Source organism: Anabrus simplex, chromosome 2, assembly GCF_040414725.1.
Source record: "Anabrus simplex isolate iqAnaSimp1 chromosome 2, ASM4041472v1, whole genome shotgun sequence".
In the NCBI taxonomy this organism is placed as follows: domain Eukaryota; kingdom Metazoa; phylum Arthropoda; class Insecta; order Orthoptera; family Tettigoniidae; genus Anabrus; species Anabrus simplex.
In genome coordinates this window covers 143,959,649-143,986,837 of record NC_090266.1, presented here as the reverse complement: position 1 = coordinate 143,986,837, position 27,189 = coordinate 143,959,649, and the positions used below count along the sequence as shown (strand labels likewise).

The following is a 27,189-nucleotide window of genomic DNA, read 5'->3' as shown; positions in this document are numbered from 1 at the left end:
CGCACCAACACAGACAGGTCTTACGGAGACGATGGGACAGAAAAGGGCTGGGAGTGGGAAGGAAGTGCCTGTGGCTTTAATTAACATACAGCCCCACATTTGCCTGGTGTGAAAATGTGAAACCACAGAAAACCACCTTGAGGGCTGCCGACAGTGAGGTTCAAACCCACTATCTACCGAACGCAAGTTCTCAGCTGCGCTCCCCTAACCGCATGACCAACTCACGTTCTTTTTTCTAGTTTACGTGACAACGCGCTACTTCCAAAGTTCATTACAGTTGACAAGAAAGTCAATGGAATACAGGATATTACAGTTATTAGCGATTATTATGATACCTAAATTTCCAAATATATTAGATGATTTCAAACAAAGAGCAGTAGAAGTACGCAACAAAAATAGGGCAACTGAATACTTACGACCCTCGTTCAACAATCTCTCCTTCTTTGAGAACTAGAATTTCGTCAGCATGGATGATTGTTGAAAGACGATGTGCCACAATAATAGTTGTTTTATTTGAACAGACTCGGGAGAGGGCATCCTGAATGTGACGTTCAGTCTCTGTATCCAGGGCACTTGTTGCTTCATCCAGCAACATAATGGATGGAGACTTCAAGATAGTTCGAGCGATGGCAACACGCTGCTTCTCTCCTCCGCTAAGCTTCAGTCCTCGTTCTCCAACCTTCAACAACAACAACAAATACAGTAACAGTGACTAATACCCTGTCTCTTAAACAAGGAAAATAATTCATATCCCTCTAATTTTATTTTGACTATTTTCATTCTCCTCTACATTATGCCATTTGTTAATTATTTCCTATTAAGTACAAAGCATTCATCAAGCCACATAAGATGATTCAACATTTATACAGATTTGTTCGTATCTCCTCTTTCTCTTGCAGCCTCTTTCCAAGCTGACCTGTCATTGTGTTTTCCCTATTATGTGTTGCTATTCAAGTTCTTCTCTTTAAAGGTATGATTAATTTGACACTGTGTGTTCCTTCGTATTACTGATTTTTTAATATTGTGTTACTATATCATTTAATGTACTCATTTCATTGAAAAAAAAAAAAATGCTCATGAATCATAAAGCTTGCATTTCCAGTATGGAATAATTACAGTACCATCCATCCGTCCATCTTTACTTTAGACTGTTATGCCTTTCACATTCAGCCTGCAAGCCTCTGTGAATTTACTAAATGCCACCATGATCCTCTATTTGTAACTAGCTCTGTGGCCTCGTTTAGTTCTATAACTCTTTCTTCAAATCATTTGAAACTGAGTTGTCATCTTGGTCTCCATCTACTTCTCTTACCCTCCAAGGGTGAGTCCATTATTCTCCTAGAAAATCTATCCCCACCTCCATTCGCCAAACATTACCCCCACCACCAAAGCCAGTTAATCAACAGAGGTCATCCGTAACTTTGCCTTTATCTCCTCCTGCCATTGTTCCCACCTGTTTGCACCAGCGATTATTCTCGCTACTTTCATGTCTGTTATTTCTAACTCATGAATAACATACCCTGTGTTCACCCCGGTTTCACTCCCATAAAGCAAAGATGTTCTGAAAATAGACCAGTGTAAATATACAGTAGTTTCATTCGGGAACTGATTTCTATCTTACAGAATACTGTTGATATCAACTACAAACTCACTATATTAGCTCTGCTGCACTTTGATTCAATCTTGCAATACTACCATCCTGGGAGAATACATGTCCTAAATAGTTGAAATTATGCACCTGTTCCAGCTCTGTATTCCAAACCGGACATTCATTTCTCTTACATTTCTTAACTACGACATCACTTTAGTCTTGAAAAGGCTAATTTTCATATTATACTCATTGCACCTATCTTCAAGTTCCAAGGTATTAGACTACAGGCTTTCAGCCCAGTCTGCCATTAAGGCAGAGTCGTCGGTATAGGCCAAACTGCTTACTATAGTCCAAATACTTAGTAAACATCCTGTGCAGGAATCGGCCGCACATGTGGGGATGGGCAATGAGGGGACTGCCACGTCTCCCACCACTCCCGCTGCCTAGTCTTCGTCTACACATTGTGCTAAGCTGACATTCAAGTGTGTTGTGGTGGATGACTGACAGGCTCAATGCTCACTCCCACGTCAAGTTCTTGGTCCCTTGCACAGTTTCAATATGCATTTTTAGTTCTATACTTTGGTGTGTTAATGATGTAAGCTTATTTTGTTGTGATATAGACTTCAAACTGTACACTGTCAGCCTTAGACTTGTTAGTTGTTTAACTCTATTGTGAAAAGTAGTGAACATGACTACAAAGTCCTATTAAAAACCTGGGAGGCCTTTGGGAGAGCAAGACAGTATACAATAATTTCCTTGAATACTGGTAAAACGTATTGTCCGTTTGTTTTTGTTCTTAGCTAAAGTATGCCTTATGTTTAGTTTTCGTTAGTTTAGTAATAACGAAACCATATTGTGTACGGTACCTTTCATAATAAAAAAATCTGATAACTCTATCAGGAGCATATATGCGCTGTCCGCCTCCTTCCCAATCCTCTCCGATAACAGATACAAACATTAGTACAGTCACCACAGTTACATAGGTTATAAGACAAACCTTCACACTTACTGAGTACATGGGGTTGTTAGTGGAATCGGAGGTAAGGCTTTTTGCGGATGATGTTATTCTCTATAGAGTGATAAATAAGTTACAAGATTGTGAGCAACTGCAGCTTGACCTCGAAAATGTTGTGAGATGGACAGCAGGCAATGGTATGATGATAAACGGGGTTAAAAGTCAGGTTGTGAGTTTCACAAATAGGAAAAGTCCTCTCAGTTTTAATTACTAAGTTGATGGGGTGAAAGTTCCTTTTGGGGATCATTGTAAGTATCTAGGTGTTAATATAAGGAAAGATCTTCATTGGGGTAATCACATAAATGGGATTGTAAATAAAGGGTACAGATATCTGCACATGGTTATGAGGGTGTTTAGGGGTTGTAGTAAGGATGTAAAGGAGAGGGCATATAAGTCTCTGGTAAGACCCCAACTAGAGTATGGTTCCAGTGTATGGGACCCTCACCAGTATTACCTGATTCAAGAACTGGAAAAAATCCAAAGAAAAGCAGCTCGATTTGTTCTGGGTGATTTCCGACAAAAGAGTAGCGTTACAAAAATGTTGTAAAGTTTGGGTTGGGAAGAACTGAGAGAAAGAAGAAGAGCTGCTCGACTAAGTGGTATGTTCCGAACTGTCAGCGGAGAGTTGGCGTTGAATGACATTAGTAGACGAATAAGTTTGAATGGCATTTATAAAAGTAGGAAAGATCATAATATGAAGATAAAGTTGGAATTCAAGAGGACAAACTGGGGCAAATATTCATTTATAGGAAGGGGAGTTAGGGATTGGAATAACTTACCAAGGGAGACATTCAATAAATTTCCAGTTTCTTTGAAATCATTTAGGAAAAGGCTAGGAAAGCAACAGATAGGGAATCTGCCACCTGGGCGACTGCCCTAAATGCAGATCAGGATTGATTGATTGACTGATTGACCTCGATGTCCAAAGCCCACCATGAAACGACAACATGTGTGTATTAATTTCTTTGTTTCTTGATTTTAAATTATAAAAGCAGGGAAGGTAATATCTTGTGTCAAGCACAGCGGAACACAGTATTTTTTACCCATGGCAAAATGGATTGTGAATAATTCTTAGTCTAACACGTATTCTGCCCTCTACCCTTTGCTACTTTCTTAAGTATTCTTGATGGCTTGACATTTTCCTTACATCTGTGTTATTCGAGCAGCTGATGTGCTTGTGTGTTTATTTCAGTCATATATTATCAGTTTCATTTTTGTATTGATAGTTCAAAAGTTCACAATTGTAGGTTTGGGGTTCTCCACCTAATCAATACTTGTATAGTGTTAATTAATGTATTTATGTATTAATATTATTCAGCTGCTAAATGTATCATGAACATAAGTATATCAAGATAGAAAATGAAAATCCACGGTCTGTTTCCAGTCATTTGACCGGGTCAGGAATGAAATGAATGAAGCCCCATCTAGCGGCGAGGATAGGAACTGTGCCGGCTGCCAAAGCCTGTCGCACTCCTCTGGAGCAATGATTAATGAATGATAAATTGTATGAAATTATATTGGAGAATGTTGTTGGAATAAAAGATGACAGGGAAAACCGGAGTACCCGGAGAAAACTTGTCCCGCCTCCGCTTTGTCCAGCACAAATCTCACATGGAGTGACCGGGATTTGAACCATGGAACCCAATGGTGAGAGGCCAGCGCGCTGCTGCCTGAGCCACGGAGGCTTCATATATCAAGATAGCAATACATTAATTTTAAAAAAAATTACACTGTTTAAGATATGTACAGTTCCAAATTATGGTGATAAATAGACATTCTCTTAAAAAGACAATATTCTTGATTATATTCACTATCTTGATTCTTATGTTTTGATACATGCTTGAATTTTTGCTTGGTTGGTCCATACTGCCAAGCTAACTTGCACATTATTGGGTTTGTTTAGGCCAACTATAGACCGCGTGGTTCTTAACTCTGGCAGGGTTCCTTCTTAACGAAGTGCTCTCTCATCTTTGCGCTGTGAATGTCCTGAGTCCATTTCACCCTTATTGCAGGGTGCAGTGTTTTGGCTGTTAGTGACAGGAGAGTGTCTGAAGTTCTGATCAGCATTCGATACTTATATCTGTTGTAGATCTCATTCGGGTCAATTTCTAGTTGTTCTACGTCTTTTCTAACTAGTCTTGCCCACTTCGCATTTATCGCTTTCCCTATATAGATGGTGTTGAAGACTCTTGAGTAAGTCTCTGGTTGTCCATCCTGACTACATGACCATAGAAGATTAGTCTCCTCCTTCTTCCAGCTGTTGTAATGTTCTCTAGTTGTCGGTAGAGTTTCTTGTTGTGCCTGATTCTTTATTTACCTTCGTCTTTGATGGTGCCCATGATATTTCTCAGGATATTTCAATCTTTCAGTACTAGTTTTGGGGTTGTCCCTTTCTGACCACGATCAGTCTTGCAGCACTGATTGTCTCACTACGATGATGTAGTGTCCGAGTTTGAGGTTAAGGGTGAGAGATTTAGATCGATACATGTTCTTACAGAGGTGGTAAGCTCTCTCCAGCTTGGTGCATCTGCTGTTTATGGCCAAGTTTCGCTGATGTTTAGGCGTTCTCCAAGATATTTGAAGGAGTAAGTTCTTCATATTACAGTGTGCCCCAGTGGGATCAAGTGGGGTGCATCTTTGATGTTGGTGATGAACTTAGTTTTACTGATGGCAATCCCCAGTCCTACTTCAGCTGCTAAGTATGTATGTATTATTATTATTATTATGATCATCATTATATTATTATTATTATTATTATTATTATTATTATTATTATACCATAAACTTGTTCTGGCATTCAATGTAAATTTCTCTGATTACCAGTCATAACAGCCTCCGTGGCTCAGGTGGCAGCGCGTCGCCCTCTCACCGCCAGGTTCCGTGGTTCAAATCCCGGTCACTCCACGTGAGATTTGTGCTGGACAAAGCGGAGGCAGGACAAGTTTTACTCCGAGTACTCCAGTTTTCCCTGTCATCTTTCATTCCAGCAACACTCTCCAATATCATTTCATTTCATCTGTCAGTCATCAATCATTGCCCAGAGGAGTGTGACAGGCTTCGGCAGCCACCACAATTCCTATCCTCACCGCAAGATGGGGGCTTCATTAATTCCATCCCTGACCCGGTCACTGACTGGAAAATGGGTTGTAGGTTTTCATCACCAGTAATAACCTAATCCCTCTATAAGGCCCTTATTTTTCCTTGAGAGCACCTCTGGAACTACAGTACAGTCTAATTATCTGAGTCTCGATTAACTGAGTTTCCATGCTATCCTAGCCTGATCAAAAAATTAAAAAATTATCGTGTTTCCATTTGCACCAACCAATTCAATACTGTTTCATGGGCAGAGACTTAACTGCTCTCTTTTAATTGATACTGGACTGAAAATGCAAGGCAACAACAACATTGTTTCGCAGCTCGAGTCATGCAATCCAATTGCTGTACCGTGACATAACTTGTCAGTTCATGTTGGCATGATATCAAACCAGACATGTTGCTAGGATATTGTTTAATAGGTTTTTTTTTTTTTTTTTCCAGTTTTGTAATCACTATGTTGGCTGTCGGTCAAATGGGTGGGAAAAGAAGACGTGGTGGTATGATAAACAGTATGAATGAACTGGTGAAGCCACTACCAGTTTCGTATCATAAAGATGAAAATGATGAAGATGATGGCATAACCAACGTAGAAAGCAAAATCAGTCATACTGACGGTCCGAATGTGATAGAAAAGACACAGAACAGCAAGACAACATATCACTGGCCAACATGGCAGTGAAAAAGTGAGGCAGTGCAATATTGCATTTTTTTTTTTTAAATGTCTATAGTTCATATTAACCAGATTTGTTCATTCAATTTAGTTTAATGAGTTTTTCTAGTTTCTAATCTAAACACAGCTTTCAGTAACTACTTGCTTTATACAAATTTTTTCTTTTCCAAGGTAGTCCATGGTCCACATGAACTTGGTTAATTGACACTCTACCATATAAAACGAAACCATAATTGGCTATTTCTGCATTTAATTAATGTCAAACATTACACATTACAAAAATTATTCCCTCACCACATTATTGAGGTTACAGCCTGCTGGTAGTCAAGTACAAAAGGATGCACAGCCTCCTGACTACATTATTAACCTGGATCCGCCCAGCATGCCGTATATGGCACGGCAAACTACACCGTCTTCTTGGACTCTTATTTTTGACTGTATTGTTCACTATGGTACTCTCGTGTTCAGAGAAATGCCGCCTAACATCTTACGTGGTTTGTTTTAGTATATCATGCTCATTGGTACAGTACAGGTACATAAAAAAGAAGTCTTGTTTTCACGAGTACCAGCAATGGCTGCACATTTGAGGTAAGTAATTCCTGCTTTACTTCTATAGTTATTTATATAGACCCTGTTGCACTACATTTTTCTCTAAGGTGCTTATGTGGATGGGGATTAGCTAAGATATGTCTTGGTGATGATTGGTGTCCTTTCATTTGAAGTAGAAATTTGGTGGTACCTATCTGGCACGCTGGGTGGAAGTACTGTCTTTCTGTCTGGCACAACTCAGCCTATAATTGTTATAGTTCATTTCATTCTTCTTTATCAACCTAGCAACGGATAATAGTGTAGCCTGTAAGTTATTTGTCTTAATTTAACAATTTTTAATCACACAGAGTATAATTTTCACACAAAATTGACACTACATTGTGGTTTTCTTGTTGAAATGTATCTTTTATGCAGTTATTCACCTTGTCGTTTCACGTGCTTCACATTTATGGGTTCATACATTTTTCTAGGAGAATTTCATTATGAGAAGTACTCAACTCATTGGAAAATGATGAACTTTCTGACGTAGGAAATGTATTCGTTGAACCTCCAGACGCTGTAACTTTGTCGGATGAAGGCAGCGGGGACGAAGATGGAGGTGGCCTCGCCGACAATTTGCCTGGTAGCCAGCTTCGAGCGAACGCAGAAAAAAGTGGTGGTGTGCAATATCTGCCTGGCTCGTTGATGTAGGAATGCATAATTCATGGCAGCTGAAACACATGTCTTGAGAAGGCATTTCTCATCTTGATTTTCGACGAGCAACTGTCCAGACTTATCTCACTCGCTACAAAGCTGCTCCCTTGTTCAGCAGGTCTCACTGTTTTGGACATAATGCAGTGCAGGAACTTCGGTACGATGGAAAGCATCACTGACCTTCTACAATTCCAGGAGTGAAGAGAAAAGTTTCTTGCTAGGCCTAGAACCCAGTGTACCAAGTGCAATGTAGGTTTATATGTAGACTGTTTTACTGATTATCATACACACAAATGTAATAAGTAGTATGTACTTGCCTTTCAGAACATCACCGTTAGTGCTGTACTCACTCACATGAAAAAGTGACTTATCTCTGTACATACCGCTGCTATAATTCCTCATACAGACTGATTGCCTCAGGATGTAATAATAGTGATTTGGGTAGCTTGTGAGATTTTAGCATTATTATTTAAAATATAAATTCATTTCCTCATACAATTAACAACTCAGGTCATTTACAACCCCTATAAAATCATCCCTAGCACCAAAAATCAAACATCTAGGCATTTTTTATAGTTCTGGAACAACATTATTTTTGTAATATATGCAAATATTCAAGAAAAACTTGTATACTGATGATTTACAAAAGAAAGTATTGGATAAAAGCATAACTGTAAGCCAAATGCGGACATCAAATTCCCGTATGTGAAACAAAAGACAGCACTACCGCCCATGGTGCCATATATGGAATGGGCCTTTTCTCGGAAGTTACATGTCGAATAAATAAAATTAAAGCTTTTCCGGGATCTTCATATGCACATTATCCAATGCTAAAAGTTAAAAATAGATTCTCAAAAAATAAAATCTTGTGCAGATCCAGGTTAATACAGCACAGTAGGCAATAGCAGAGAAAGGGCTATCATGTATTTTAGAATTAGTTGTGTTTTTTTCTGAGAATACAAAGTGCAGTGATTTGCAAATCATATTCTACAACAAATTAACTATGAAAATAGTAGATCTAAGAAAAAGGTCACTTTTAAAGGAATTACCTGAGTGTCATAGCCATCAGGAAATGACAGTATTCGTTCATGAATATCAGCATGCTGAGCAGCAGCGACTACATCAGCATCTGATGCAGCTATATTTCCATACTTTATATTAAATCTGAAAACAAAACAACACCAATCAAAGCCTCACTACTGCATTCATAAATAGTTTAAAGCTTGTATGTGCCAATGGAACAAGACTGACATATATAGCCTACATCCGGTTTTCATACTTATGACAGTGCATGAAGTCTACAAAGCCAATACAGTAACAACACAGTAAAAATCTGAGAGAGGAACAATGAAAATGAATCAGAATATTATACTGATAGTGGAATATTTTCCAACTAAGATACTTGATTCTTTACATAACCTATGAAGGTAGTTCAAATATAAATGGGAATTTGAATGTACCACTGCTGTTAGTAATAATTCTGAGGCAGTGCTTTGCCAGGATTTTGGTGGGGGTGTCTGGAGAAGGGGGTTTGTGCACGTGAATGACAGTGGAGAGCTGGGCTGCTTCAGTACGCCATGAGTGAGCAACAGGTGCACACGTCTGTTGCGCAATGCATTATTATCAAATTTCTCACAATCGAGGGCACCAAACCTCCAAAATTTTGAGACGGCTCCGCGCACAGTTTGGGGGAGAAACATTTTTGCAGACTCAAGTGGATGAGTGGGCTAAAACCTTTTTGGTAGGAAGAGGCTATGTATCATAACAAGCAACGCTGGCAACCGTTCCGAAACGTCATTCTTCTCTATGACAATGCAACGCTTTAACACAGGAAAAACTAGAGGAAATTCACTGGACACCTCTGGAACACCCTCTGTACAGTCCAGATTTAACGCCCTGAGATTACCATTTGTTTGAACCACTCAAACAATACCTAGGAGGACAGCGGTTCGATGATGATGCAAGTGTAGAAGAGTTCATGCGCAACTGGTTCCGCACACGTCCCTCTTCTTTCTATCAGGATGTCATCAAAAACTTACCAGTCCGATGGAGAAAATGTGTATCAAATGCAGGACACTATGTAGAAAAGTGATCTCTATGTGTGTATTTTTTTTGGTTGATGTAACAAATTAAAAAAAAAAAATTCCCGTTTTTAGTTGATCCCTCCTACTTGCACCTTTTAATCACGGCCTCTCAAGTAATGAATATATTCGCCTGAGCCAAGTAAATTAGAAAAAACTATCCCTTGTTCCTTTTTACCATTCTGAGAAGCAGTAAGCAAAGTCCTACAAAATAATAACAATAATAATAATTAGATTGGTACACGCCTTGATTAGGGAGAGCAGAATCTGCCGAGTATAGGAAACCGTTAAAAGCTATAAATTTCATTTTTGTTCCGTAGTGAAGTGCAATTATAAAAATAAATTGACAAAAGGGTGTATTCATAGCTTCAATATCATTGGTGTCAGACGGTTTTTACTGTAATAAGTGGGTCCACAGATTCATCAAGAAGGTAAAGAAGTCCAAGGGATGGGAGAACAATAATGATAGGTGTAATGGCTCACACTAATCGTAATTTAAAACATCTACCCCTTACAGTTCTGAAGGATTCTTTGTCCATTTTATCCACACCTTTCTATTTTGGTTAGTTGTCTTTCAGTTTTTAATTTTCTGTTTTATATTTTGTAATGTTTTCGTAATTTAGCTTTGGTACCTTATCACTGTTTAAGAATTTTTTTTTTCTATGGAAGTTAGTAGTTTTGTCTTCCAGATCCATGTGGTTATCCACAAGTGTGGTCACATGACTCTGAGAAAAATATACACACACAAGGAGAGGGTGAAGCATGCGAAAGAATCAGCCAATAATATTAAAAGGATGATAAATTAAAAAGTCAAGGTTTATTTGCATCACGGCTATTCTTTTATAATTCCATGAATGAAGACATAAATTCATGCCACAAAATTGTCTTGCATCGTTGATAAAGTGGCAGCTGTTTGGAGATAAAATAAGTACGAAATGAAGGTAAATAATAACAATATATCGAATCACACTCAAAAATATTTATAAATGTATAATACAATATCCAACGTTTCAACAAGTGGCCATGCAATTATATAATGAAAGAAAATCTTGAATTTAACATGTCGTGCACAAATTTTAATGACGCACTGAGAAACATATTGAATGGATCCGCTCTGTCAGGAGAACTAAATTAACGGCAAGCAACATCGAACTCCTAGTTATTTCAGCATAGTAACGATTTATAAAAGGCCACAGTTTTTTCCAGTTATTTTTCAAGACATTAACCCCTTAAATGAACATTAATTTTCCACGTGTTGCATTTTTTTTAACTTCAGATAATTTTTCATCACTAAGAAAATGTTCAAATATTGTCAATGGTTCTGGATTATCCCCAAAATTAGCATGAATCCCACTATTGCCGGTAAAATAGAATCTGTTGCGCGGCCATCGAAACGTAACCCAGGCACTCTGAACGTCTTCAATTTCTTCTTATTCGTGTCTGTCATAGTTGAATACATCACTAGATTCGGAAGAATAATTGTCACTTTCATCGCAAAGCAAGAGCATTTGCTCAATATCACAACTAAACTACTTCTTTTACACTCGGGGGTTTTAGCACGGAAGTCATATGACTTCGACTGCTGACCACACGGAAAACGTGTGCACAGCAACATGAATTCTACACAGAATACGATATTCCACGGAAATAAAATGTTGTAGTTAGTTGCAACATAAGGCCAATAGATGTCAGAAGTATCTATAAACTTCTGACGCTTATAAGCGGTTGACGCTATCTGTAATAAACACATGAACTTGGACGACGCTTATAAGCAGTTCACGCAATTTGTGAATAATTACCTTGACGCTTATAAGCGGTTGATGCTGGGAAGGGGTTACGTTGTATATTATACAATATACGTAATACGTCATGTATATTGCAATATCCAAGGTGTCAACAACAAGCGGCCATGCAATTTTATAATAAAAGAAATCTTGAATTTAACCTGGCGCACACATTTTGATGAGGTTAAGCCATACTGGGAAACTTGTTATGTATTACGTTTTTACAATGTGAAATTGGCAAAACAAGTGGACAGAAATGTAGAGCATGGTTTTCCATCACACAACGGTGTTAGTTTTAATTCTTTGGTAACTTTTTCATTAAGTGTTTTACACACTGTTCTTCAAGTGTTCAAGCAGGTTTTAGACTTTTCAGACTAGTGAAAAGAACAACAGACATTTGTAGATAACATACATAAAACAAGTATAAGAATAAGCTGTGATACTGTTTGTTATTAATGCTTTGAAGTGAAGTAAAGTATTTAGTTTTAGGTGTTTTCCAAAATTGTTCAAGCAAAAGTAATCAAGTCATTTGAAGATGGAAAGTGTAGTGTTCACTGAAGAAGAGAATTCTGTTTTTCCTGAAAGAGTTATGATTGAACAAGTATTACGAAATAAACAAACCGTACTGTTGTTTCCTGGATACAAGATGCTTAGAATTGACCTGCACCACAGGCATTCAGATTGATTGTAGATGTCCCATAAGAGGGATGGCAAAACATGTCCTTCATTTTAATATGACTTACCCTTGATGATGTGTATATCATGATATGTACTGAAAGGTGGAATGAACACGTCTCTCATAAAAGTAGGAAAGAACATAATAGAAAAATAAAATTAGAATTCAAGAGGATAAATTGGGGCAAATATTATTTTATAGGAAGAGGAATTAGGGATTAGAATAATGTATCTAGGGAAATGTTCGAGAAATTTCCAAGTTCCTTGGAATCGTTTAAGAAAAGACTAGGTAAACAACTGATAGGAAATCTTCCACCTGGGTGATAGCCCTAAATGCATATGACTGATTCATCGGAAAACATGTACTTTAACATGGACAATAATAAATTAGTACACACTCTTAAGAGTTTTCCAATTCACTCAAGACTAATTGTTCAAATAGTTCATATAGAGTACATGAAATGATTACATTTACAGATCAATAGCTCAAGCAGTACTGAGGTACCAGGTGTCGATCCATGCTGAAACACCCATATTAGTCGTGGTGTATCCTCCACGGGCGGCAATGCAGGCACTGATTCTGGCATCCATTCGATCATACAGATGGCGAATACTGTCTTGGGATACATTATTCCACGCCTGTTCGACCTGTTCACGTAGTTCTGCAAGAGTTGTGGGTTGACGATTCGCACGTGTTAGTTGTCGTCCCATCATATCCCACACGTGCTCGATGGGAGACAAGTTTGGAGATCGTGCTGGCCAGGGAAGTTGCTGTACGTCTTGCAGAGCACAGTGAATTTCATGCGCAGTGTGTGGGAGAGCATTATCCTGTTGGAACAACACATCACCTTCCTGTAACAAGAATGACAAAAGAACGGATCTTACAACATTCTGCACCTACTGAGCACTGGTCAGCGTTCTCTCCACAAACACCAAAGATGAACAAAACTTTTAGCTTATCGCATCCCAGACCATAAGGCCTGGGGTGGGGCCAGTGTGTCTTGGATGAATGCACTCTACGAGACACCGCTTGCCAGGTCTACGTCGTACGTGCAAACGACCATCACTTAAGTACAGGCAAAATCTGGTTTCATCGCTGAAGACTACACCTGCCGTTCCATCCTCCAAGTGATCTTCTGATGGCACCAGTCGAGCCGTGCACGTCAATGCTGTGGCATGAGAGGAAGACAGGCTAGAGATGGGTGTGCCCATAGTCCCACTGCTGGTAACCGGTTGGCAACAGTTTGTGTTGACACTTCTGGGCTAACAAACCCTCTTATCTATGCTGTGGTAGCTGTACGATCTGCCACTGCTGCCCTTACAATACAATGATCTTTGCAGATGTCCATGCTGCCTGGAAGTCCAGAACCTCGTCTATGGGTGTGAGAATGTTCACGTGACCATTGCAACCAGCATCGTTTCACAACTGATGTAGCATGTCCAACTTGTGTGGCAATTCTCCGAAAGGACCATCCTGCCACTTGGAAGGCCACAATTTGACCCCTGTCAAACTCGCTCAGTTGGCTGTGGGAAGCATGGGTGCATCTCCGTAGCATGAAGCCTGTTTGCTTTGCACGTTTATATCACACTGAATCTTATCGCTGTAAACATTCTCTATTACAGCGTACACACAGATGGCGCTCTGGAAGCTATATCACTACGCTATCTGTTGGCGGATGACGTTGAAACCATTGTCAGTACATCTACTACCCCCAGGTGGCATCTGCCATCATTGGATCAAAATCGGTCGTCTTTCCAGGTGTACTAATTTATTTATTTTTTCCGGCAGAGAGAGAGAGAGAGAGAGAGAGAGAGAGAGAGAGAGAGAGAGAGAGTGTGAGTGAGAGAGAGTGTGTGTGTGTGTATGTGTGTGTGCGTGCGTGCGTGTATATATATATATATATCATTCTGAATGACCTTAAATATTGAGTTATAAACTGTCTGTTCCTAAGAATAAAAATAAAACTTTTCTCTTTGATCTCCCTTTAAAATTGAATGAATTAAAGTATAGTTGGCTAAATATGTCTTTCTGCTAGTTGCTTTACATCGCACCGACACAGATAGATCTTATGGCGACGATGGGACAGGGAAGGGCTAGGAGTAGGAAGGAAGCGGCCGTGGCCTTAATTAAGGTACAGCCCCAGCATTTGCCTGGTGTGAAAATGGGAAACCACGGAAAACCATTTTCAGGGCTGACGAGAGTGGGCTTCGAACCTACTATCTCCCAAATACTGGATACTGGCCGCACTTAAGCGACTGCAGCTATCGAGCTTGGTGCTAAATATTGCAGCATGATACATAATGTTGCATTGATGCAACATTGGGAGTTCCTTGGTGCCAGTCCGTTGACCTTCTGCCATGACATGCTCCTTACCCGGTTAGGTAAGGACACACTGTAGTTTACTTTTAGGCGTTTTATTTTTAGTACTCCCCTTACTCTTATCATTGTTGTTATCATCACCATCATCATCATCATCATTATTATTTTCTCATAATACAGTTCTTTTGTGAACTATGCAAGGGTTATTAATGAGCATCTAATGGTCTGCCTATTATAACAGTAATTTTTGTTATTTCATTTTCACTTACTTCAACTCTTTAGGAACATGACTTCAGTTTATTATTATTTTAATCTGGCAAGGAAATTTAGTTTTCCTTAGCCCATACATGTGGCGTTGCACTTTGTTACTTGACATTTGAATTCAATGAAATTAAGCTACCATTTTCATTGTTATTACTATTGTTATATCATTATCACAATTTGAATTGTTGTTTTTGAAAACTATTTAGGGATTGTCTAATGAGCTTTTAATGGGATGGTTAGTTTTCCTTTAATTTTCCGTTATGTAATTTATATCTATGTGAACAGCTTTCATGGAACTATATTCATAGTTTTGTTATTATGCTAATTAGAGCAAGTACTGCGAAGGTGATCTGCGGCAAGTATGCTTAAGGGACCATCTTGACATCATATTCGCCTGGTAATGTTTAGGGAAACCATGGAAATCGTAACAAAGAGTGGGCCGCAACAGTTCGAAGGAGACAGAGTGCATTCCAACAGCTCAACTTAAAGACTGAACGAGTTTTGTCAAGTAAAGAAACCTGCATTATGTCCAGGGTTAGATGTTTATTTCTGACATACTTTTAACAACAGTATCACCAAGCAGGAATACAAAGAAAATCTCTCAAAGCTGGTTGAAGAATACAAATTGAACGACATCTATAGCGTGGATGAAACCAGCCTATTTTTCAACTGCTTACTGGATTTTAAAGAAGAAACTTGTCACAGAGGAGAATGTGTAAAGCACCACACGACTGTTTCATTGTGCCATAACCGTGATGGGTCGAACAAGCTTATTTCTGTCATCATAGGCAAAGAAGCAAAACCAAGATGCTTTACGAATGTCGAGAACATAACCAATGTGGTACTACATGAACAGTAAAGCCTGGATGACCATAATTTTTTAAAATTTTCTTTGTGGACTGGATGCTTCTATGCGTGCTCAAGTGAGAAAGATAGTTTTGTTTCTAGGTGACTGTGTCACACAACCTTATGAACTTTCCTTTTCTTAAGAAATATGTGTCCTCTAGCCTCTAAATGCAGGAGTAATTAAGTGATTCAAAGCAAACAGATGGTGCAAAGGGCTGTGCATATGTTGGAAGCCGGGAAAAAGGTGAAGATGTACATCAATATTCTACACGCAGTCCACTTTGTTGTCTTAGAAGGGTTCCATGTTTTGCCCATTACAGTTCAAAACTGTCTTCGTAAGTGTGGCTATGGCAAAAGGAGAGGCACAAATGATATCAACACTGCCAGCGAAGAACTTTTTATCAGTGAGATCTGGGGGAAGCTCGCGTCAACGGATGTTAAATTCAAGATGTTCACAGCAGTCAATAGTGAGCATGCTACATGCAGCGTAATGAGCATAGAACAGTTGTGTGACAATGCTATTGTTACATCCGGTGCGAGCTCTGCACATCAGATTGCGAGCAAGGTGGAAGACGAAAAGGAAATCAATCCTCTGCCTATGTCTGAAAAAGCATTAGCCATCTTTGACAAAATTTGCACCTATATCCCCATGTATGACAGATGGTAACAAATTACAAAGCATTATACACAGTATGTTGAAGGAGCACTGAACCATGTTAAGACAAAACAAACAACAACTGACTATTAAGGACTTATTCACTAGAAAGTGACTATCCTATATCTAAAGAAATGTTGCATAGTACGGCAGTTCAAGTGAAGTATTTACTGTATATACCTTTTTTCTTTCTGTGAATACACAGTATACATGTGTAATGGCGCCACTAATTTTTTGTGAGTGCCTATTGTGCAAGCAACATTTCTCGGCTGCTTATTGGCCAAAAAAAGTGAAGGGAAGGTAGAGACCTAACGCCTTAAACAGGGCAGCCTTAGAATTAATTGCACTGATAAGAAGAGAGAGGAAAGGGGATCAACTAAGTGGAAAGGAACTATGCAGGGTTGCAGTTTATCCCTATCAATTTTAATATTTGTATAGAACTAGCAGTAAAGGAAATCAAAGAGAATTTGGAAAGGAGAATCAAAGTTCAATCCAAGATTTGTGGACTTTTACTTTTTCTGAGTCTGCAGAAGATCTGGAGAAATTAATGAATGGTATGAATACAGTCTTGAAGGAGAGCATGTTCAAAATAAATCTAAAATAGAAGTAATGGAATGCACATAAATGAAGTCAGGCGATCCAGAAAATACGAGGTTTTGTGCGAGCAGGTGTTGATTTAACTTGTCGAGCCAGTATGTTTTGTTTTTCTTGCGACTATTTTTGGAAATGTTAGGGGACTTTGGAACTCGTATCGGCAATATCAATGACAAACACCCAACATTCAGAACAACTATATTTTGCTTATACTGTACAGTTGAGGAAATGTGCATTTTAATTTATGAGAACACTGGAAGTGATATTTCAACGCGAACTATCCTGAACTAATTGTGTGAACTTCATAGTTAATGAATGCCTTGCTAATTATGCAAGAGGGTGTTTCGATAATAGACACCCAATTGGAAAGTTGTGGTGTATTTTATAAACTATTTGTAGGCATTCGTCACTATTATGTGAAAATAAGGAAGTATTAATTAAGTACATCAACTGAACAATTACTTCTGGTGGTATGAATAGTAGCTTGACAGGTTGTGTGCACAGTGTCATTCTCATCTAGCCTTCACTTGTTTACCTGCTCTGGAAACATTCACTGGGAGACTTTGCTTGGACTCCACATCAATGTGATATAGTGGGGACATTCTCAAAATTTTCAGATGGCAGGGTCGTCTTGTGAACAATTACATCAGGCATACTAATGGTTACATATTACTTTATAACCAACAGACGTCAAAACCGCTATGAGTATTGACAAGTACATATTAGCCTGCAATATTGAAGAAGAGTTGCAGATGAATTTTTTGCTGAATTGTTTTGTACCAGTTTCAGCAACACCTTTCAAGGAAAGGACACTACACAAGACTAAACAAGAGGATTTCACTGATTTTATTAATATGAGGATGTAACCAATCAGAGTTCAACTTACATTTCATCATATGGGCCTAAATCCAGGAACCACAATCAATGACTTCAAGATGGGAGGATACCGACCCTGAACAGACCAGATGAGGGCGACAGCTCATCATCCAGGATGAAGCCGTCGAGGTGAGCAAAGTCGACACAGTCTTATACTAATTATCTGTTCAGTAGTTTGGTACTTTGATTTCCTTGCATTATTGGAGTGGTCTTGTAATTTACTGTAGTGTAGTTGCTCTCATATGCTTACTTGCAGTAGTGATTCTGACATGCATTCTTCCTTGTGCATTTGAACATCACATTTCAGGTAGGAATTATTTTCAAGATGATTGACCCGATATCCGTGTGTTATTTCAGTCATCTATAAAATTTTGAGGAATTTTAATTCATCAATGAGTGGAGAATAATTTGATAGAACTTTGGTGATAATATTTTCCATCTACGATTTTTACTTCGGCAATATTTAGGAACTTTCAGATCTTCGAGTGGCAATGTTAATTTCATCTCAGTGAATTAATGTTAACGTCTGACGTGATTCAATTATGGTAATTTCTAATTGATTAGAGTAACATTTGCGACAGGTTGAGTCTTCAATCTGAAAGTCAGTCAAATCGGGGATATGTGCGTGAATTATACTTGGTGAATTTTCTAACCACGTGTTTCGTGACATCCTGATAGGATCAGAAATATTTGCGTTAAGCGGCCGTGGCCTTAATTAAGGTACAGCCCCAGCATTTGCCTGGTGTGAAAATGGGAAACCATGGAAAACCATTTTCAGGGCTGCTGACAATGGGGTTCGAACCCACTATATCCCGGATGCAAGCTCACAGCCACGTGCCCCTAACCACACGGCCAACTCGCCTGGTGCGAATATTTGTAATAAGAATTTTGGCTGACATGGAATTATTGGAGTCATAGCTGGTGTGATATTCGACTAATGTCTTCGCAATGTGTTATCCATTGGTGCAGGATTAGTGAAGAGGCATTTTATGAGAGAGACGTCATATAGTATTTGAGTAAGATAGTAGAGTCTTCTCAATGTGAATTTATATGGTCATATCACAATGTCTTTGAGATTTATTAAACCCGTGTGTTGAAACATAGGTTGTGAATATGAGTTATTATGTGTGCAATATCACTTGTTTGAGATTTAATAATATCAGATGACACTCTAGTATTTCATAGTTAACCGGGCGAGTTGGCTGTGCGCGTAGAGGCGCGCGGCTGTGAGCTTGCATCCGGGAGATAGTAGGTTCGAATCCCACTATCGGCAGCCCTGAAAATGGTTTTCCGTGGTTTCCCATTTTCACACCAGGCTGCACCTTAATTAAGGCCACGGCCGTTTCCTTCCAACTCCTAGGCCTTTCCTATCCCATCGTCGCCATAAGACCTATCTGTGTCGGTGCGACGTAAAGCCCATAGCAAAAAAAAATAAATAAATTCATAGTTATAGTTTATGTTAATCTAGATTGGTCTCGAATCTTCGTAAGGTGATTTCATGAGTTAAAATCTCAAGAAAAACAATTCCTCATTCCTGAATGGCATTGACCCGAGTATATTCCAAGATGATGTAAAACCTCGTGTAACTTCACCAACTGCCTCCATGCCTCAGCCTACTTGACTACTTTTGAAACAATCTCCGCCTCAGTTCTCGAGAAGTCTGCAGTGTTGCCATATCAATTCGCATTCACTCCTCAGTCACATAGATGAAGTTCGTTTGATGTCAACCTGTAACACGCATCTTATGTGTATTACTGAAACCTGGATGTCTGACAAAATTAGCTCTACCCAAGTAAAACTAGAAGGATATAGTCTCTATCGGCATAATCGCACTGGCAGGCGTGGTGGTGGTGTAGCGGTATATTGTAGAGATGATATTAACATACATACATACATACATCACTATAGACTGTTATGCCTTTCAGCGTTCAGTCTGCAAGCCTCTGTGAATTTACTAAATCTCGACACAATCCTCTATTTGCAACTAGTGTTGTGGCCTCATTTAGTTCTATACCTCTTATCTTTAAATCGTTAGAAATCGAGTCTAACCAGCATCGTCTTGGCCTCCCTCCACTTCTCTTACCCTCCATGAGTCCATTATTCTACTAGGTAACCTATCATCCTCCATTCGCCTCACATGACCCCACCATCGAGGCCAGTTTATGCATACAGCTTCATCCATCGAGTTCATTCCTAACTTAGCCTTTATCGCTTCATTCCGAGTACTCTCCTGCCATTGTTCCTACCTGTTTGTACCAGCAATCATTCTCGCTACTTTCATGTCTGTTACTTCTAACTTATGAATAAGATATTCTGAGTCCACCCAGCTTTCGCTCCTGTAAAGCAAAGTTGGTCTGAAAACAGACCGATGTAAAGATAGTTTCGTCTGGGAGCTCACTTCCTCCTTACAGAATACTGTTGAACGCAACTGCAAGCTCACTGCATTAGCTTTACGACACCTTGATTCAATCTCACTTCCTATATACCATCCTGGGAGTACACACAACCTAAATACTTGAAATTATCGACCTGTTCCAGCTTTGTATCACCAATCTGACATTCAATTCTGTTGAATTTCTTACCTACTGACATCAATTTTGTCTTCGAGAGGCTAATTTTCATACCATACTCATTGCACCTATTTTCAAGTTCCAAGATATTAGACTGCAGGCTTTCGGCACAGTCTGCCATTAAGACCAAGTCGTCAGCATAGGCCAAACTGCTTACTACATTTCCACCTAACTGAATCCCTCCCTGCCATTTTATACCTTTCAGCAGATGATCCATGTAAACTATGAACAGCAAAGGTGAAAGATTACAGCCTTGTCTAACTCCTGTAAGTACCCTGAACCAAGAACTCATTCTACCATCAATTCTCACTGAAGCCCAATTGTCAACATAAATGCCTTTGATTGATTTTAATAATCTACCTTTAATTCCATAGTCCCCCAGTATGGCGAACATCTTTTCCCTCGGTACCCTGTCATATGCTTTCTCTAGATCTACGAAACATAAACACAACTGCCTATTCCTCTCGTAACATTTTTCAATTACCTGGCGCTTACTGAAAATCTGATCCTGACAACCTCTCTGTGGTCTGAAACCACACTGGTTTTCATCCAACTTCCTCTCAACGACTGATCGCACCCTCCCTTCCAAGATGCCAGTGAATACTTTGCCTGGTATATTAATCAATGAGATACCTCGACAGTTGTTGCAATCCTTCCCGTTCCCTTGCTTACAGATAGGTGCAATGAATGCTTCTGTGCAATCTGAAGGTACCTTACTACTCTATGAAGCCATTTCATCCCTGCCTTCCCACTACTTCATCATTTCAGGTCTAATTTCATCTATCCCTGCTGCATTACGACAATGGGGTTTATTTACCAACTTTTCCACTACCTCAAGCATAATTTCACCAAAATTATTTTCCTCCTCCCCATATGGATAATTTCATGTGGCTATTTCTAGCCGGGTGCAGCCCTTGTAAGGCAGACCCTCCGATGATGGTGGGTGGCATCTGCCATGTGTAGGTAACTGCATGTTACTGTAGTGGAGGATAGTGTTGTGTGTGGTGTGTAAGTTGCAGGGATGTTGGGGACAGCACAAGAACCCAGTCCCCGAGTCAAGGGAATTAACCTTTTAAGGTTAAAATCTCCGACCCGGGACCCCTGTGACCAAAGGCCAGCACGCTAAGCAATTAGCCATGGAGCCGGACAATGTAAACTCTTGTCCTCATTCCGAAGTGGTGCAGCTCTTTTCAGGCACATCCCCAATGGAGGTGAGCTGCATGTACCATTTCAATCACAAACCAGCCCTCCTGCCAGTCTTAAATTTCGGGCAGTACCGGGAATTGAACCCGGAACCCTGAGGACAGCAGCTAATAACACTAACCGTTATGCTACGGAGGCAGACCTCCCCCCCCCCCCCCCCCACATGAGCTTGGCTGTTCGCAACACCACTAGGGAGATTTCCTTTCACGTTGAGAAGATTTTCAAAATATTCCCTCCACCTGTCCAGTGATTCCCTGGGATCTATTATGAGTTCACCTGAATTACCCAAAACACTGTTCATTTCCTTTTCCCTTCCCTTCCTAAGATTCTTTATTACTGTCCAGAAAGGTTTCCCTGCTGCCTGACCTAGCCTTTCCAGGTTATTACCAAAATCTTCCCACGACTTCTTTTTGGATTCAACAACTATTGTTTCGCTCGGTTTCTTTCATCTACGTACAATTCCCTGTCGGCATCAGCCCTTGTTTGGAGCCATTTCTGATTAGCCTTCTTTTTACACTTACAAGCTGCTCTCACTTCATCATTCCACCAAGATGTTCATTTTTTCCCATCTTTACACACAGTTGTTCCTAGGCATTCCCTTGATGTTTCTACTATAGCATCCCTGTATGCGACCCATTCTCTTTCTATATCCTGAACCTGCTTAGTCCACTTCTCACTAATCATATCCATCTACTTCTGTCTAATTTCCTCGTCCTAGAGATTTTCTACTTTTCACTTTCTCTATCCTAGGCCTACAGATACTTAGTTCAGTACAGATCAGACAGTGGTCTGTATCATTCAAAAATCTCCCCCCCCCCCCCAAAAAAAAACTGTATGTTCCTAACAGATTTCCTGAATTCAAAGCTGTTTTGATATAGTCTATTATGGATCTAGTACCCCTACCCTCCCATGATATTAAATGTAGAATTATTAGTAAATCATCATCTGGCATCACTCCACAAATGGAATATATGTTTGTTGAGACCGTAATTAACCGTCAAAAATTGATAGGCGTTATCTATAAACCACCGAATCGCTGACCTTGAATGTGATCTTCTCGAACTAGTACCAACCTACGAGCATATACTATTTTTTGGTGACTAACACAAATATCTTAGCCCGATTGGCAAATCAAACCGAATCAGCAACCTATTTACCTCCGTCGATATGATGATCTTACCACTAGATGCAACTAATTATGTTCATGCATTCAGATATCCAACTGACCTCCTGATTACAAATAACCTGCATAAAGTTCGTAAGTACATTCAATTTCCTCCACCTTCTCAAACTAGTACCAACCTATGAGCATATACTACTTCTTGGTGACTAACACAAATATCTTAGCCCCAACTGGCAAATGACTTAATTTACCTGTGGTACTCTCTACGTGAACCAAAGTACAAAGCTAAATGCATTAGTTATACGGATATGAAAAATATCGCTCTACAGCAACTCCAAAATCATGCATACAGTTTGCCTTGGGAGGATATAAAGCAATTACACGACACAGATATGAAAGTGACAAGATTCAACATTCTATTCATAGGACTATATGACAAGCATGCTCCACATAGGCAATCTAGAGTCACTCGCTCGCCTGCACCTTGGTTAACTAGCGATATAAAAGCAACAATGGCTTGGAAACAAATAATGAAATAGATTTTTAATAGTATTGCAATTAATTTGCAAGAGCAAATTTAATCAGATTAAAAATGTAACAAGGAACTTAAACGCATATGACCTGGAACCAACTTTGAGCTATGGGAGATGGAAAATGTAAGAAGCCTCGTGTGCCAACTATATCCCTTGATACAGTAAAATCTCACTTTGTAACTAATCCAATAAATGAATCTCAACCTTAAAATCATATCCATATAATAAAAGAATCAGTGACCATATAGAAAATGAACATAATTTCTCTTTTCACCCAGTCAGTGTAAAGGATGTAAAACATATTTTCAATTCAGTTCAGTCACAAGCTCAAGGAGTAGATAACATGCCAACAGTCTTTATAAAAAACATTATTGGTGCTGTCCTACCAATCCTTACCCATATTGTAAACTACTGTCTAACCACAGGGATGTTTCCAACTGCATGAAAGAATGCTCTAGTAACCTCAATATTGAAACAAACCACAGCAAATGTGCCATCTGATTACTGGCCTATTCGATTCTTCCCCTCTCTCGAAAGTTCTTGAATGAGTTATACACGAGCAGCTAGTAGAATTCTTAACCAGTCATTCTCTTTTTGACCCATTGCAATCTGGCTTCAGAAAGGGACACAGTACTATGGCTGCCCTTCTTTGGGTAACAGATGACATACGACTAGCAATGGACAAACTGCAGGTGACGATACCGACACTCCTTGACTTACGTAGTATGTTTGACCCGGTAAATATAGACATACTATTATCTAAGCTCCGCTCTCTGATTATCGACCCGATAGCTCTAAAATTTTTAAAGTCGTACCTTTCAAATCGTCGCTAGTGCGTAGTGGTAAACGGTCAAAGATCCCAATGGGCTGTAAAATAATCCGGTGTCCCTCAAGGGTCTGTTCTAGGGCTCCTATTATTATGCACGCATATACATACACCCTTTATTAACAATTTACATTAAACAGTTCAGCATACTAATTAAGATATTGAAAGGCTTATGTGTTTTGAAAGCAACTACAAATAAGCTCTTTTACTGGCTTGCTAGGCCTAACTTAACTGAGGATTTTCTTTTGGGGTTTACTCCCTTAGCCTTTAAGGATCCCTCCTCATCCCACAAGGCAGTGGGTTCCATCTGTACTACCCCCAGGGGAATGGGTTGCATCCTCTACCAGCTCCACCGTACCGAATCACATTCTCCGCTTTTGCTGCCGTTGAGGTCTTCACTCGTTACCCTGAGCTGGGACCCTTTACCAGATGTTACACACCGGGTCAGTACAAGAACAGTCAGAATAAGTTTGGAAAGACAGGTGGAGGGGAAAAAACCTGCAGAAAGTCCTAAAACCTTATGGATGAACAAGATCAAAGTTGATCTAGTTACCAGAGGATGGACAAGGATGATGTTCTTCATGACAAGTTGTACATGGACAGGAAGAAGTGGAAGAGGCTCATAAACAGTACCCGGGAAACTGGAACTGTACAATGATGATGATGATTGAAAGGCTTACCGCCTATTCTAAAAACAATTCTAAATCCTCGTAAAACACAAAGTATTATCATAGGAAACTGTAAATTATTACATGTAGTAAGTGATATCAATCCTCCTCCAATTATCATCAATGAGAATCTGACCTGGAATGAACACTCAACTAATGCATGTAGAAAGGTTCTTGCTGCTCTATATCCCCTGAAACATCACAAGAATGCTTTTCCTAAAACCTTAAATTTAATTTAATCCAAGCACTGCTATTCCCAATTTTAGACTACTGTGATACAGTACTAGTCAATCTAAATGCTGAACAAACATTGAGACTTCAATGAGCACAAAACTCATGCATACAATATGCCTTCCAACTGCGACATGACACTCATGTTACACCATATTTCAAAACATTGGAATGACTACGCATAAATGAATGAATTTTCACCTAATGACACTTGTTTACCAAGTAGTCTCGAACACTCCTACTTACCTATCTTCTAATTTTCATTTCCTTTCCTCATTCCATGAAATTAGTACCCGTTCTGGTTCCCTACTTGAAATTCCACTAAATCAAATGAACTCCTACAATCATTGATTTTTAGTTACTGCATCAAGACTTTGGAATGCACTCCCATTGGACATTCAGCATGTTACTTCCTCTCAAAAATTCAAATCTGCCTGTCGAAAAATTTTCCTGGGAACATGTAACTGAGTTGTGAGAGTCACTGTGTGTATTTTGTGTGAATGGGTTTTCTTCTATCTATTATGCATTTCATCATCATCATCATCATCATCATTCCTCTTTTTATTATTATTACACTAATTGCCGTACTGATTTGTAATCTAGTCTTAGTGTAATCTGTGTGTAGTATTATTTCTTTGTAGAATTACTGTATTTTACTTTTATGTTTACATTTTAAAATTTTATTGTTTAAAGTAGTTAAGTGAAAGAGAGGGCCGTGAGCCCTAACTCTGCCACAAATGTAAGTCAGGAATGAATGAATAAATAAATATACCGAGCTTGATAGCTGCAGTCGCTTAAGTGCGGCCAGTATCCAATAATCGGGAGATAGTGGGTTCGAGCCCCACTGTCGGCAGCCCTGAAGATGGTTTTCCGTGGTTTCCCATTTTCACACCAGGCAAATGCCGGGGCTGTACCTTAATTAAGGCCACGGCCACTTCCTTCCAATTCCTAGGCCATTCCTATCCTATCGCCGCCATAAGACCTATCTGTGTCGGTGCGACTTAAAGCAAATAGCAAATAAATAAATAAGCAAATTTTCAATATAATGTTCTTATCTTTTGACACGATTTTAAGCCTATTTTACAGCAGAAATTTAATTAATTCTTGGTAATAGTCTTTGTAATTGGACTTTCATATGATAATATTTTATCATCGATTTTTCAATATTTTTCAGATTTGTTCGAGAAATAGCCAGCAAAATTAAATTGTTAAATTGAAAACCACAAAAAAGAAAATTTATTGTATTCACAATTTTGTTAGAGTGGATAGGGAAGAATTCTAATGTACCACCCAATATTGTTTGTTCATTTTTATGTGACATCAAGATCATTTCAGTAGTACAGTAATGATCATATTCCATAATCATAGCTAGCCAGGATGACAAATTTTAATAAAAAAAAATAAATATATATCATACTGTGTTTAAAATTTGAAATGTATTGCTTGGCTGATATTACGGCCAATGCTTACTGAACACACCACAGGTGTTTCTTGCTCTTTGATTGACCTTATTACGGGTGCAATATATCTGGATAGTAAAATAACCAATTACTGTACGATTAAAGTTAAGAGGAAATTTGATATTAATAGAATCCAGAGAAGCATATTTTTTATGAGCTTGGCTAACCAAAGATGCTGACCAGAAAGAAGTTTACATGGAAAAGTTTTTTTTTTTTTTGCTAGTTGCTTTTTACGTCGCACCGACACAGATAGGTCTTATGGCGACGATGGGACAGGAAAGGGCTAGGAGTGGGAAGGAAGCGGCCGTGGCCTTAATTAAGGTACAGCCCCAGCATTTGCCTGGTGTGAAAATGGTAAACCACGGAAAACCATTTTCAGGGCTGCCGACAGTGGGGTTCGAACCTACTATCTCCCGAATACTGGATACTGGCCGCATTTAAGCGACTGCAACCAAAGATGCTGACCAGAAAGAAGTTTACATGGAAAAGTGACAAATTTCTCCAATAAATAGGGGTGTGATATTTTGGTATTAACAATAAATGCAGAATTTTTGGAAACCATTTTACAATCACAAAGAATGGGTACCGTCCACCTAATCAATACTTTATTATGTCTTGTTACTAAGCAGTACTGGTTTCGACCTTCAGAGAGGTCATCCTCAGCTGGTCATGAGATCTAAAGCTAACTTAATATATAATTCAAAAACATTACTAAATCTAATGAGGAATGTCACATGATATGAGTGATAATATTAAAATATACAATATATAAAATATACAATGATATGATGTGTCTTCTGGTTTAAAAAACAAGCGTCGATATTCTATGACATGAGAGAGAGAGAGAGAGAGAGAGAGAGAGAGAG

The 27,189-nt window shown here is 39.1% G+C and overlaps 1 protein-coding gene across 1 annotated transcript in view; it reads right to left on the bottom strand.

Moving 5' to 3' along the window:
* The window catches only part of Hmt-1 (ABC transporter ATP-binding protein/permease Hmt-1), a 239,560-nt gene that overhangs the window by 24,121 nt on the left and 188,250 nt on the right, over nt 1-27,189 (bottom strand). Inside the window, exons 12-13 of the mRNA XM_067140389.2 lie at nt 8,664-8,778; nt 417-679 (exon numbers count right to left, since the gene is read on the bottom strand). Coding sequence (XP_066996490.2) covers nt 417-679; nt 8,664-8,778 — 378 coding nt within the window. The remainder of the gene's footprint in view (nt 1-416; nt 680-8,663; nt 8,779-27,189) is intronic.